At 48.6% G+C, this 14,279-nt stretch overlaps 2 protein-coding genes across 3 annotated transcripts in view; both read right to left on the bottom strand.

The window, feature by feature from the left end:
• Positions 1–1,828: 1,828 nt before the first annotated feature.
• LOC137206507 (protein FAM209-like) lies at positions 1,829–4,577 on the bottom strand. Its single transcript, XM_067705209.1, has 2 exons — positions 3,328–4,577; positions 1,829–2,398 (listed from the first exon to the last, which is right to left on the bottom strand). Exons 1-2 carry the CDS (start codon positions 3,832–3,834, stop codon positions 2,132–2,134), a joined length of 774 nt encoding a protein of 257 aa, XP_067561310.1. The 5' UTR covers positions 3,835–4,577; the 3' UTR covers positions 1,829–2,131.
• A 1,380-nt stretch (positions 4,578–5,957) lies between these two features.
• Positions 5,958–14,279, bottom strand: part of RTF2 (replication termination factor 2) — a 40,533-nt gene continuing 32,211 nt past the window's right edge. The window contains exons 6-9 of one of the 2 annotated variants that reach the window (XM_067708571.1): positions 10,525–10,638; positions 7,612–7,666; positions 7,409–7,504; positions 5,958–6,598 (exon numbers count right to left, since the gene is read on the bottom strand). In XM_067708571.1, the coding sequence (XP_067564672.1) occupies positions 6,420–6,598; positions 7,409–7,504; positions 7,612–7,666; positions 10,525–10,638 (444 nt within the window). In that variant the 3' untranslated portion in view covers positions 5,958–6,419. The remainder of the gene's footprint in view (positions 6,599–7,408; positions 7,505–7,611; positions 7,667–10,524; positions 10,639–14,279) is intronic. The other variant, XM_067708572.1, reaches the window with a different exon arrangement.

Below are 14,279 nucleotides of genomic sequence, written 5' to 3'. Positions count from 1 at the left end.
CCAGGCCTGCACCTGCAGGTCTCTCTTTTTTGTTTTTTAAGATGTTTTTTGATGTGGACCATTTTTTTTAAAGCCTTTATTGAATTTGTTACAATATTGCTTCTGCTTATGTTTTGTTTTTTTGCCACTAGGCGCATGTGGGATCTTAGCTCCCTGACCAGGGATCAAACCCGCACCCCCTGCATTGGAAGGCGAAGTCTTAACCCCTGGACTGCCAGGGAAGTCCCTGCATGTCTCTAAAACTACCAGGCTGGCCTAGATTAGAGGTCATGAGCTAACAGAACAGCCTGGAGTAAGTGTAGTTTCCATTAGCCATACAAACATGCCCAAATACCCATATTTTAAATAAGTATTATAAAGAATATTCATATTGACCAATTTGGGAACCCCTGGTTAGCTCATCTATATCTGAATTACATTAAAACATGGTTTGATTCTCCATTTCTCTGAATCCACTTAGACACATGTAACTGTTAGTTTTGTAGTAGAAAAGTCAATGCATGGGACCCATGAGACAGAATGAATAAGATGACTTTTCTGGTGGTAAGAAAATGAAATGATTCTAGAATCCACCATCCCCTTGACACACACACCTCCTAACAATAATTTTTTATTTTATTTCATTTTAAAACCTATAAAGTTGTCCTTTGTAATATAATAAATCATAAAGATAAAAAAAGGTTCTGTCTTTTGCAAAAATAGCTACTGTAAAGATAGTTATTAAGAAAATAATATCAGCATCTTACCACAAATTTCCCAAAAGCCTTATTCTACAAGGGCCATGGCACAGTGGCCAAGAATGTCACCCTACACTAATGCCTCTGTCCATGCACTTCTCACCACCCTCCACTCTAGAGGAAGTGAGGAAGGCAAGAACAAAACAATAACTGCTGTAAATGCTGGAGAGGGTGTGGAGGAAAGGGAACCCTCTTGCATTGTTGGTGGGAATGTAAATTGATACAGCCGCTATGGAGAACAGTATGGAGGTTCCTTAAAAAACTAAAAGTAGAACTACCATATGACCCAGCCATCCCACTACTGGGCATAAACCCAGAGAAAACCATAATTCAAAAAGAGTCATGTACCAAAATGTTCATTGCAGCTCTATTTACAATAGCCCGCAGATGGAGACAACCTGAGTGCCCATCATCGGATGAATGGATAAAGACGATGTGGCACATATATACAATGGAATATTACTCAGCCATAAAAAGAAATGATAATGAGCTATTTGTTGTTTTTGTTTTTGTTTTTTGCAGTACGTGGGCCTCTCACTGTTGTGGCCTCTCCCGTTGCGGAGCACAGGCTCCGGACGCGCAGGCTCAGTGGCCGTGGCTCACGGGCCCAGCCGCTCCGCGGCATGTGGGATCTTCCCGGACCGGGGCACGAACCCGTGTCCCCTGCATCGGCAGGCGGACTCTCAACCACTGCACCACCAGGGAAGCCCGAAATTGAGCTATTTGTAATGAGGTGGATAGACCTAGAGTCTGTCATACAGAGTGCAGTAAGTCAAAAAGAGAAAGACAAATACCGTATGGTAACACATATATATGGAATTTAAGGGAAAAAAAATGTCATGAAGAAGCTAGGGGTAAGACAGGAATAAAGACACAGACCTACTAGAGAATGGACTTGAGGATATGGGGAGGAGGAAGGGTAAGCTGGGACAAAGCGAGAGAGTGGCATGGACATATATACACTACGAAACGTAAAATAGATAGCTAGTGGGAAGCAGCCGCATAGCACAGGGAGATCAGCTCGGTGCTTTGTGACCGCCTGGAGGGGTGGGATAGGGAGGGTGGGAGGGAGGGAGATGCAGGAGGGAAGAGATATGGGAACATACATATATGTATAACTGATTCACTTTGTTATAAAGCAGAAACTAACACACCATTGTAAAGCAATTATACTCCAATAAAGATGTAAAAACAAACAAACAAACAAAAAACAACAGTTAAACAAAACAATAACTGCTATGGCTACTGGTCTCACACTTTTTTCAAGGTTAAAAAAAGAGAAAGGAAAAAGGCCCCAAATTCGAGAATTCTTTTTCTTCAGAATAGTTTTACTAGTTTGCCTATGGTTTGTAAACACTCAGATTTTTCTCTCCTACTCTGACACACAAATCCACTCACTCGGAGTCTTCTTCTCCCCATATCTCATATATTGTAATATTATTGTGTGGGGCTGCAGGCATCTCTGAGTTGAGAAGCTTGAGGTTACCGCCTGTTGCCATGGCGGCTTTCAGATTCTGCACCTTGGACATGAATTTCACAAGGTCCATCTCGAGCTGGGTTAGGATATTGAATGCATGGTCTTCGCTGGGGGAAGCATTTTGATTTTTCTTTGTTGGAGAGCGTAATGAATAGCCTCGAAGGGCCGGAGGATTCTTCTGCTCCTGTCAAGAAAGATATTCGGGGTGAATAATACTGTTGATGTTGCTGGTTTTGACACAATTCTAAGAGAGCTGGGCTCACCTAAGAGAAGTTGGCTCTAGCATTGATCTAGCCCAGGGATTGGCAAACGATGGCCAAATCTGGCCCATCAGCTTTTCTTGTTAATAAAGTCTTATTGGAACACAGCCAGGCTCGTTCATTTGCATACTGTCTACGGCTGCTTTCATGCTCAAACAGCAGAGTTGAGTCCTTGCAACACAGACTGAATGGGCTGCACAGCTGAAAATATCAACTATCTGGCCTTTTACAGAAAAGGTTTGCCAACCCCTGCTCCCATCAGTTTGGACACAGAATCCTGAAGCGGGGGGTTTGTCCAGGAGCGAACATGCTGCCGTATTTCTCTCCCTTCCTCTTCTCAGAGCTGTTCAGCCACTTTATGGACAGGCTGTTACCTCTTTACACCTCTGATGCTTTATGACAGGTCTTTTCCTTTACCTGGGAAATGATACCATTTCCATTCAGTTCAGCAACTTGTAATGACTCAAACGCTAGGGAAATTAAAAATCAGGGGCAGTGAGTCTGCCTCCATAACTAATGTTGACCTGAAACACGCCAAGTTCTTGAATCTATCCTCAATTTGAAACATCTGATTTAACAGGATAAATATTGAGCCAAGGCTTTAGTTGCCCAGTAAACAGAAGGTGGTCTTCAACTATGAGTCCCCACCTCTGTGAGTTAAGATCTCCCATCCTCCCTAAGGACACGTCGGGAAATGAGTTAGCCAATGTTTCTCAGGACCAGAAGTAGGTACTCTGTATTCATACTCGTTGTACTTAACCGTCTTGCCTGTAACAACCAGAGTACGTGTTCCTCTGAGTCTAAGCTTTCTGCGGTGGAATCAACGTGGTGTGAAATACGGAGCCATCCTTACCTTACCCGTCTCACTATCTCCTCGAAACTTTAGCATCACATACAGCACGACAACAAAGAAAGGCCAGAGCCACTTGCTCGCAAGCCAGCCTTGGGCGTGCTCTGGGAGACTCTGCCGAATTCGAAAGCGCGCTCCGCAAGGCGCCTTCTCCTGGGGTTCTCTGGCTTTATCTCTCAGAGAAGAAAACGTAAAGGCATAGCCGCAGGAGAGGCACAGAGGAAAGAACAAGAACCATTTCAGTGTCCGCATGGTGAGCAGAGATGGGGGACAAAGTGGCTCATGGTGGGTTGGTCTGCCCTTGCACCCGGAGACTGGGAACCAGGGCTGGGCTGGGCGGTTGGTGATGTCACAAAGGCCCTGAACCAGAACCAGCTCTGGCCAATGTGATGACTTCAGGGCAGAGGATAAAGAGGCTCGCAGGGGTTGCCTGGGAGTAGGGCTTAAAGGGAAATAGCGAAATTTCCAGAGGGCAATAAAAAGAGAGGCGGGGGAGTGATAGAAGGCCATCTCCTTGCCACTATGTTCTTTCTGACCCTCATGCTCTACTGGGAGAGTCCATCTATTTTTGTTTTTCTATTTGTTGACTGCAGACGCTGTGGTGAGCAGAGCAGCCCAGGCATGTGTCCCTGTGGAGCTGAGAGCCTAGTGGGAAAGAAAGATATTAAACCAGAGGCTAAAAAAAAAACAACCAAAAAAACAGAGGCTACAGACTAGGAGCCACTGATGTATTTTGGCCTACATTGTTTCTGAAAATGATTATTTGCCAATATTTAAATGTCGGTGGGGGGAGGGCTTCATTTAAAAAGGCCAGATTTCAAAGGAAACTAAGTTTCCTTTGAAAAGTATGGACCATCTGGTAACACGGGGGCCCCTCTCTGCTGGAGTTGAGTAGCAACCGCCCCTCTAGGTGGCCATGTTTTCTCCACAGTCCCCACCACTCCCTATCGCCTCACAGTTACACTCATTGACTTCACCTGAGTGTGCAATGCCTGAGTTAATTAAGAGTATCATTTATTTCATTAAAATTGTGATAAGGCTGGGCTTCCCTGGTGGCGCAGTGGTTGAGAGTCCGCCTGCCAATGCAGGGGACACGGGTTCGTGCCCCGGTCCGGGAAGATCCCACATGCCGCAGAGTGGCTGGGCCCGTGAGCCATGGCCGCTCAGCCTGCGCGTCCGGAGCCTGTGCTCCGCAACGGGAGAGGCCACAACAGTGAGAGGCCCGCGTACCGCAAAAAAAAAAAAAAAAAAAAGTTGTGATAAGGGGACTTCCCTAGTGGTCCAGTGGTTAAGACTGCACGCTCCCAATACAGAAGGCACGGGTTCAACCCCCGGTTGGGGAACTAAGATCCTGCATGCTGCACGGTGTGGCCAAAAAAGAAAAAAATAACATTTGTGATAAGAACAGAGAGCTTTAAGAGAACACAAGGGGGCAGCTCTAGGCTGGTTCAGGCAGGAAGGCTTTCCTGAAAAAGACATTCAGGTGGAACATGTGGGATGATCAGGAGCTGGCTGGGTAAGATGGGGAAGTGGCTGACATCCAGGCAGGTGTGAAGACTCTGAGGCGAGAGGGACACAGCCTGCAGGACAACAGAGGCCGCTGCCAGGAGTACAGCCAGGGCTCAACGGCCAGTGCACTTGAAACCATCAGTTTCTAAAAATGACATGAAACAAAAAGTCCCGACTAATGGAACGCAGGGCTTGTACCTGTTCCGCTGGGTCACCTGATTCACACTTATTCCCGGGGAATAAAGCCTTCTGCTGGATATAACCAAGGGTCCATTGGGTGCCTCCCCTGTGCCTCTAACTGTGTTGAGTGATGAAGTTCTGTGAGATGGTTTGAAACCAGGAGGAGAGACGGAGAGTGGGATCCGGCGGCACAGACTGCCCTGGGGCACATCCTCCCCCAGCTTGGGGTGGGGATGTGGGGCTCCCTGCCAAGAGCATCTGTGCAGGGCTTACGGGGGCGCGAGGCCCAAGAATTGATTAGGAAATAGGCACGGCTATTATAACCAGACTTATCTGTATGTAAAGGTATATAAATGCTGATCTGGGAAAGAAAATAGATAATTTTCAGGTTTGTTCTGGAAAAGTCCACAACAGAAATTCACTGATGTTAGTGTCATTCTGATAAAACTCCTCTATATTCACAATGTCAACACGTCCTCAGGTCCAACTTCCCACCCCGCTGAGGCACAGGACCCGGGACGGAGCAGGCTGCGCTCGGCTCTCCACCCCCTCCCCAGAATCCTCCCTCTGAGGCTGCTCCCTCCCGCCTCCGACCTTCCTCCCCCAGCTCCTTTGCCTGCTTTTTCATGGAAACCAGGGCCCTGGATCTGGTATAAAGAACCATCTGAATGATACAACTGTCTCCAGAAAGGCAGTGTTGAACCTGGATGTTCCTGATTCTTAGTCTCATAGGAGAATTTCATTAATTATTCACTTCAATACACTTTATGGATAAGATACACCAATTTTATGCACAGTTTCCCCCTTTTATAATCTTCTGCTGAGAGAGAAAGTGGAATTGACATGATGTCATAGAACTACAATCGCTATCAGTGCAATGGCTGCAATTTTCTTACTCAACGTTCGGGGAAGAAAGGAGAAAAATACAGAGATGAGAACAAGAGCAGACTTTAGACTTACTTTATTTTCGTACGAAATCATCGGGTGCCAACTAAACCTCCTCTCTCATCAAGGCGATCAGCAAGGAAGCCCCCTCAGTCTCCTCCCTGGCGCCAAGACGACCCCTCCTACAGCCCACAGCCCTGCAGGCGGAATGCACTTCAAACTCGCCCTTCCTCAAGTTCGGTTTCACTTGGCTTGTTTAATTAATTAACCACCGCGAGCAAAACCATAAGAGTCTGAGTCAAAATGAGCCAACCACATACCCGTGAGGAATCTGGCATCTTTAATTATTTTAAACATAAATAGTGCGGCCAGCGTGCTTTCGGCCGTGGGCGGGTCCACGCGCACTGGGGGAGGTGAGTGGAGAGGGTGACGGGGTGGGGCCGGCAGGGTCACCGAGCCCCCGTCTTGCCCTGCCACGCCGGCTCCGAGCTGTGGGGTGCGCCGAGGCCGCGCCCTGGGCCTCAGAAGCAGTAGGATGTGTGGGTGACCCAGTGGGCCGATTCCTCCTTGGAGCGCTTGGCGGAGCTGTGGGTCGTGAAAAGGGACTTGTAAGCTTCTGACTCTCCGCTGTCGGCGATGGACCTCTTCATGGCTCCACACGGAGGCTTCCCGGCTTTTCCGGAAGAGCTCCCCTGTGCTGCTGGAAAAATGAAAAGCCCAAAACTTTAAAGCTGGGACTACAGATTATTCCAGATGTCACATCCTCAAAAGTTCATTAATCCCAGGAATTTCCCTCCTGCTTTCTGGGGATGAATGTTGAAATACGTTATCTCAATTGCCAAGTCCTAAAAACAAATGAAGCTACTGTATCTAAAATCACACTCATCACGACTTGCTATATATTCTCGGCACTGGTCCCAGCTCTGGGGATGACGTACATCAGATCCCGAGGCCAGGTGGCTGAGGTGTGTGTCGGGGTACTGGAACCCATGAACACTCTGGAGGGCGATTACACCACAGGATTACACACTCCTTTATTTACCTCTTCAATCTGTGCTTTTCTTCTTTGTGAAATACTATTTTCTTTGCTAAAGGTAGTGAGTTTCCAGGCAAAGGCACTAAATTCTGGACTATGCACCAAATGGAACGGCTCTCGGTCAAGAGCAGGTGGAGGAAGGCCGGCTCGAGTGCACACGTGGTGCACAGCGAGCCCCAGCCTTAAATTAGGGAACGCCTGAGTCAGGCCTCGGCGCCCCTTGTTAGCCTGGCACCAAGTGCAGACTCCACAGGAAAACTGGCATTTGTGCCCGCACCCCTTCTGTCCCGAGAGGGCTCCTGCTCTAAGGTGAATCAACTGTTTCTTAGTTACCCGCCAAGAGAGCTCAGTGAACTATTCAGAGACACCATTAGGACGAGCTTGAGTTCTCGAATTCGCGCCAGCAAAACCGTGACGCACCCACGCAGGTTCCCAGCTGTCTAAGTGGCCCACTGCCATCTCAATAGGACCCACCTGCACTTCTGGGAGGCAAGGTGGTTTTCTTCTCTTGAGAATCAAGGCTGGTTTCTTCGGGCTTCCCTGTCTTCATTTTTGATGGTCCTGGGGCTTCTGTGAAAGAACAAAGTAAGCAAAACAAAACAACATCAGGAACTTATTTAGGAAACAGGCCTATGGCCTTATTTTTGCTAAGATAAGGACCTCTTTGAGCATCTTACCTTCACTGACATCTGATTTTGAGAGAGACTCTGCCACCTTGGGTTTCTTTGTTTTCTGTGAAAAGAAAGGGGGTGGGGGGAGGGGCGGACACGTGCTCAGATGCACTGATTTCGGTGTCAGTGTGGCTCCCGCCAGTCCGGGAGCCCAGTGAGAGGCCAACACGGGTCACTCAGGGCAGGCCTCCCGCTGAAGAGGACTCTGATCCTCTGCCCTAAACCTCGGCCTCCCCACGTGTTTCCAGTTGTGCACTCTGGCCTCACATGACATACATCCGCAGAGATCTGCTCAGCTGTATAGTTACATTCCAAAACCACATCCTCAAAAAATCTAAATGCGGAGGACAGGTTTCAGTGGTAACAGTCAGTGTTAATGGTGACGACTGCACACAAAAGAGCAGTTACCTGGATGATAACATAAGTCCAGCCAGTACCGAATCTCAACCTTTCCAGGAAGACTTCTTCAAAGTTGTCCAACTGCTCTGACACTTGTGTATTTAACTATAAGGGCTTGAGGCCTGTACTAAGGAACACTTGAGCCAATTCTCCTCAGCTCTGGATCACTTCTGTCAGAATTCTGTCGCTCATAATCGTTAAACTGGTCAGCAAAAATTTAAGGAATGCAACAAACCGTTCTAAAACCACACAGCTAATTCAATCACAGAAAGGACAAACAGGACTTACGTTCACTCAGAGAATTTACTTTAAACATGCCGTTTTCCTAAGCATGCAAAAGGTGGCATTAGAGATACGCAGCCTAAACGTTTCTGAAGGCTCCCATCACTAGAAAACATCAAAGACCTTGCTCAGGCAGTGGCCCTGAACCTGTAATATGTATATGCTACGTGATCTGTAACACTTGCATAAAACATAAACACATCCTGTTCATTTCACACATGCAAGACATGCATTCACATTTGTGAAGGTAACACGTCATCCTTCAAAAAAAAAAAAAATGCAGAAAGCTGCTTATTTCTAAGCCCTCCATTCAGAGCTGAGGTTATCTGAAAAGCACGAGCAATGAGGCCTTAGACAGAAAATGCTATGCCCTGTCTCCAGCTGCGGGTATACTGGGGAAATATTTTGGTTTCCTGGTAGCCGTCTCTAGGAAGCATTCCCAGAAGGTCTGGGAAGTATCCTGCCTCCGGAGAGGGGTGTGTTAGTTCCACCGGGCTTTGAACAACTTGGCAGGAAGCCTGGGACAGAGGAGACAGCTCACTAAAGTAAGAAGAAGGCTAATGACCATACCAATGTCTCTAGGAGCTTCCATTAAAATACAATTTTTCCCTTTTGTGCTTCTTAAAAACTGAACTTGATCAATAGTAGCAACAAAGAACAAGTTGGTAAATGTCCTCAAAAATACCTCAAACTTCTATTCGCTTCTAAACCCGAACTCGCCCCTTTAAATGACAGAGTGTCTCTTTCTTTCTCATGAATATTGCAATAACCTTGTACAAGACCGCTTCACGGAGCACTTCTACTGGTATTTGATCACAAAAGCTGGGCACAATTCCTTGTACTACAGAACCATCCACACACATTATCTATTTTCTACCTAAGTGAAGCTATCAAAGGAGGAAATGCCAGTGGTTTGGCTCTGAGAATTCTGGGCCCACACACAATAACGATACAGCTATCATATTCTCAGCTTTTTAAAGCCTCACGACCATGAATTATATATTATTCCAGGGTGATACGGTCTTGCACTTTCCTCTATTATGATTTTAAAGAATGAAAAAGCTGAAAAATCTTTAATCATTACATCACTGGTAAATGCAGCCAGTAGCACAGAACCAGGCAGGCTATTTCTCTTCACAACTTTATGTCCTCAGGACACTGAAACTAATTTTCTAATACTTTAGGCATTCTTTTGCCTTAGTTCTGATGGCATGAAGTTTCTCCCACATTTACCCTGAACCTTTTTTTTTTTTTTTAAAGAAAGAAAAAAAGACCATGGCTATCATCTGTAAGTACTCAAGAAACAACAAAATTTACTACTGGATCCAGAATCAATGACACATTGAATGATTTCTTAGCTGATCAACTGTTTTGAGCCTGCTCATCACATCAGATCATTAAGCACGGATTCCACTGCTTATGGAAGGTGGTTCTAAACCTGGGGCGCAAAGCAAAGCCTTCACCCCAGCACCCCCGACCCAGAGCGCCGGGCATCAGCAAGCATCGCCGGGGTGCCACTCAAGACCGCGGCCAGGGGAGGCTCGGGACGGCCAGGCAGCGGCTTCCACGGGGGGAAGGCTGCTTGTCTCCTCGCTCCAGGGAGTGCAGGGAGGGGGTGTGCGTGTGTGTGTGTCTGCATGTGTGTGTGTGTGCGCGCATGCACGCGTGTGCATGTGTGTCTGCATGCGTGTGTGTGTGGCTGCATGCGTGTGCGCATCTGCATCTGCACTCCCAGGAGTGGGTGGGAAGCACAGGCCCCGGGCTCCCCCCAGATCTCTAGGACGTTCAAACCTGGGCCGCACAGGCTCTGCAGAGGTGCTGGGGGTGGTGTCTTTCACTCCTCCTCAGTTTTACAAGGTGTGACACCAAGCCTCTTACACGCAGTGCCCGCGCAGCAATCGTGGTGGCCGCCTTGCCCTCCGGACGCACTTCACAGGCCTGAGCTTTTCTACCCTCCTGCCCACACCCGCCCCCCGCAGGTGGCGTGAACCCCCGCCCCCCTTCACCGATGAGGCAGCCGAGCGCAGGGCAGACCACTGAGCTCGACCCAGCAAGGCCGCCTGGAATCTTCCAGAGCCCAGGCCCGCCTGGTCATAAAAACACCTTGATCGCAGTGAACCCCGAACCAGCACCAGCAGCACAGCTGGCGGGTTTGCGACAGGCTCTGGAGCAGAACCTGCAGATTTGACTTGCGCCCAGACTCGGGAAGGTGAGGAACTGAGCCTAGGACTCCGGTACCTTTCCCAGCTTGGATCGCAGCCTCCTCCCCTCCATCCTTCTCTTCAGCGTTTCCACGTCCTCCTTGGTGCCATTGAGCACGATGACGTCGTCCTCCTGGAAGGCAGCCCCACACTGAAGAGAACAAAAGAGAGAAGACGACAGATTCTGTCACCACGTGGAAAGCAGCTACCCTCAGGCCCTCACTCTTAGCCCAACCACGGGTCCTCAAGCTCTTGGGAAATTCCTGTTGTTTCCCCGCCTGCACCTTGGCTTGGCCAGTTTTTGACCCCGAGCCCTGCTTGGGAAAGTTTCTGTGTACAGGGTAGCATAGCAGGCCTGCCTGCCAGACTGGCCCTGGCTGGTGTCTAGGAACTTGGATTTCTGCAGGGTTCCTCCCACTTCCTAATTGTGTTGGGCTTCTTAGCTTACAGGCCTCCCCACTGGACCCGACCTCCAGGGGCCCCATGCAAAGACCCAAGCACAGGGTGGACGTTTAGGAAATGTCTGTTTAAGGGATCATTAGCAATACTTATTGAGCACCTACTGCTGGCTCATCTCATGAGGACTGACTTAGTAAGAGCCTGTGAGACTCACACACAGCTGAGCCAAGGCTAAAAGGGAGAGGCTGGGGAATCTCACATTCCAGACAGAGGTTTGCAACCTTGACCTTACATCAGCATCTCCAGGGAGATCCCTGAGACCCACGCCAGTTTCTGATTCAGGAGTTCTAGGGTGGGACCCGATAATTTGCATTTCTAATGTTTTCTCAGGTCATGCAGATGCTGCCTGTGGGGGAACCAGGCTTTGAGAACCACTGTTCTAGAGTTTAGGAAGTTGGCCAATTAGGGTAAATGGACTAAATCCCAGCAGGAGAGGGGAAGGACCATTCCGGAGGCACAGCCTGCATTTCGGCTCTTTCCTGGGCTGCAGCTGCCCACTGTCATGCCCACAGGGGATCTGCATTTTCAATTGCTCCCTGGGGAGCCAGCACTGCTGAGGACAGTGTGTGGGCCAGCATCCATTTCGGGGGTTTGTTTCCCTCTTCCTGTGGGTTCTCCAGAGTCCCTCTGCCTAGACCTTGGCCTCGGTTACCGCATCTGTTAAATGGGGATAAACTGAACTCCCAGCATGATCGGGTTGAGGCAAGAATTAAGGGTAACGTCGTAGGGAATGGAGCCCAGAGCTGGGCACTGAACACTCAACCATCACCAGTTTTGCATTTTCCTAACACGGATGGAACTCCAAGTTCCAGCCCTCAGCATCGTGTCTCTAACTAGCTTCCCTAAGCTGAAGCATCGCATAACCTGAGTTCCTCATCCATGGATTCAACCAACTTCAGACAGAAAATATTTGGGAAGAAAATATTTTCCAGAAAGTTCCAAAAAGCAACACTTGAATACTATATAAATAGCTGCCACGTACCAGTGCAGGTCCTGGCAACTATTTACACAGACCAGCAACTATTTACGTAACATTTACACTGTATTTACAACTATTTACATAGAATTTACATTATATTAGGTATTATAAGTAACTTGAAAATGACTTAAAGTAAACGGGAAGATGGGTGTCGGTTATACGCAAACGCTACACCACTTTATATAAGGGGCTTGAGCATGTGCGGATTTCAGTATATGCGGGAGTCCTGGGCCAATCCCCCCAGCCCCCCAACCGACACGGAGGGATGACAGTACGCGCTGCTGCATTTTCCTCGCTGGGAGTTGTGCCCCCTCGTGGAAGGGAGAAAGCATAAGGAAGCCTCACGTGGATTTCTCTAGACTCTGCCTGGGTCTCTGCCCCTTACCATCTGAGGGCTACACAGCCCTGCTGGATCACTGGACAAACCTGGGCGGTGAGGACGGCCGTAGGCCGAGTCCACGCCCAGTATCTCTCTCATAGAAAACATTCTCAGCACAAGAAAAGCCACGCAACTGCTCTTTTTCTTAAAAGTTGCCACAGCTTTCCCAGCACCTCTTAACACACAGAGGAGCCGGTCACCGTCTGCTGACTCTCCTTGGCCGCTGCCTTAGCTGGGGTTATTTATTGTGGTTCTGTGTCCAAAACCCACAGCTCTAGGTCAAAGTCGGCTCTTTTTCTAAGGTGGTAAAGACCCACAAAGCCTGAGGCTGGTGCCACAGAGAGGAGCTCTGTGCACAGACTGGGGGCGTCTGGTATGGCGTCTGGCCAGGGCTGCCTCTGGAGAACAGAGATGCCAGGAGGCCAGGGGAGGGGAACAGCCCCTCTGCAGGGGAAGGCCACCTGGGAAGCCCCGGGCTGTGGGAGACTGGGGCAGAGCCTTCCCCTGGGGGCTGTCCTCCTTGGAGACAGAAGGAAAAAGGATCTGCAGGAACAGAATCAGGTGGTAGATAAGGCCCGGTGGGGCTTGGGGCTGGGGCTCTGGCGTCAATAACCCTCCTTAGCGTATCTGCTCCCCTGCCCCGTCACAGCCCTCACCCTCCTCCCCCGCGGGCTTTCTGCGCCTCTTTCCACCACTCTTGCTGCCCGGGTCTGACTGATCGTGCCAGTGGTCCGCAGCCTCCTTCCCTGCACACGATTGTTTAGTTGTCTACGTGTGACGGTGGGCCCTGTCCTGCCTACAGCTGTGGTGTGTTGTACCCGAGCTGTAGTCCTAGAGTTGAATCAGCTGCTAGTAACAACACTGAGCCGGGAACCTTGCACGTTAAAACTTGAGATATTTTGCTCTTTGTTTCCAAAATTCAAAAAATCCACTAATACCAAACCCACCCCTCAAGGACTCAGCTGCCTGGACCTGAGCGGGCAGCCCCTGGGGATGGCAGCACGTGGCCCTCCCTCCAGCTACGGGCCCAGCACCTGTTCTGGGGTCATGCCTGACCTCACCAGGCTTCTGCTGGAACCCAGGGCCCTGCGTGGAGCAGCCCGTCCCTGGAGGCGAGTAAAACCAGGGCAGGAAGCAGGTTTCTGCCACGATGTCAGCTGCCAGACAGGGGCTCTCCTCCGTGGACTAAAGGGCGGGGGGGCTTTAGAAAGGGAGTGGGGCTGCTGCAAAGGCCAGCGGCCCAAAGGGACTGACCCTCTCTTTGCTTATAAAAGTAATAGGTACACAAAGTAGAAAACACCTGGATTTCCCATTTTTCTATGTGTACTGTTCCCGTACAGGTGAAATCACATATTCATTTTCAGTTTTGCTTCCTTTTATGACTTGTACCTCAGATGTCCAAAAAAGGTGGGAAATGGCTAAATAAATCATAATACATTCCTAAAAAGGAAGCGTATACAGTTATGTTAAGAGTTTTCGACAACACAGCATATGCTCAGTATATGTTAAATAGAAAAGCAGACTAGACGTTGTATATTTACATGACCTCTGGATGTTAATTTTTTTAAATATTGAAAAAAAAAAAGGCCAGTAGGAAAGTGCTGAAGGAAACAGAATCAAGAGTAATATGCTACTATGTCTGTATATTTATATCACAAACAAGTGGAATAGTGGTTTCTCAATCTTTGTTCCTACAAATAATAATTGTGATGAACAACTGATTACATGCATCTTTGACCCCCAAATTCCACTTCTGAGACTTGCTTGTTCTCTATCACAGAACCCTGTTTCCTGTATTCATGGCTTATGATAAATGAACGTATGCCTGTATGTGTGTATTGACTTTTAAAACAGGGCTGCCCTCTGTCACACTGTAAGCTCCAAATGGGAAGGTTTTGTCTTTATCTTTCATGGCTGTAGCTGAGTCTTAAGCCCAGGGTCCTGCACACAGGGATGTTCAGTAAATAATTGCTGA

The sequence above is a fragment of the Pseudorca crassidens genome, chromosome 15 (genome assembly GCF_039906515.1).
Source record: "Pseudorca crassidens isolate mPseCra1 chromosome 15, mPseCra1.hap1, whole genome shotgun sequence".
Taxonomy (NCBI): domain Eukaryota; kingdom Metazoa; phylum Chordata; class Mammalia; order Artiodactyla; family Delphinidae; genus Pseudorca; species Pseudorca crassidens.
This window is presented reverse-complemented; position numbering and strand designations above follow the sequence as displayed.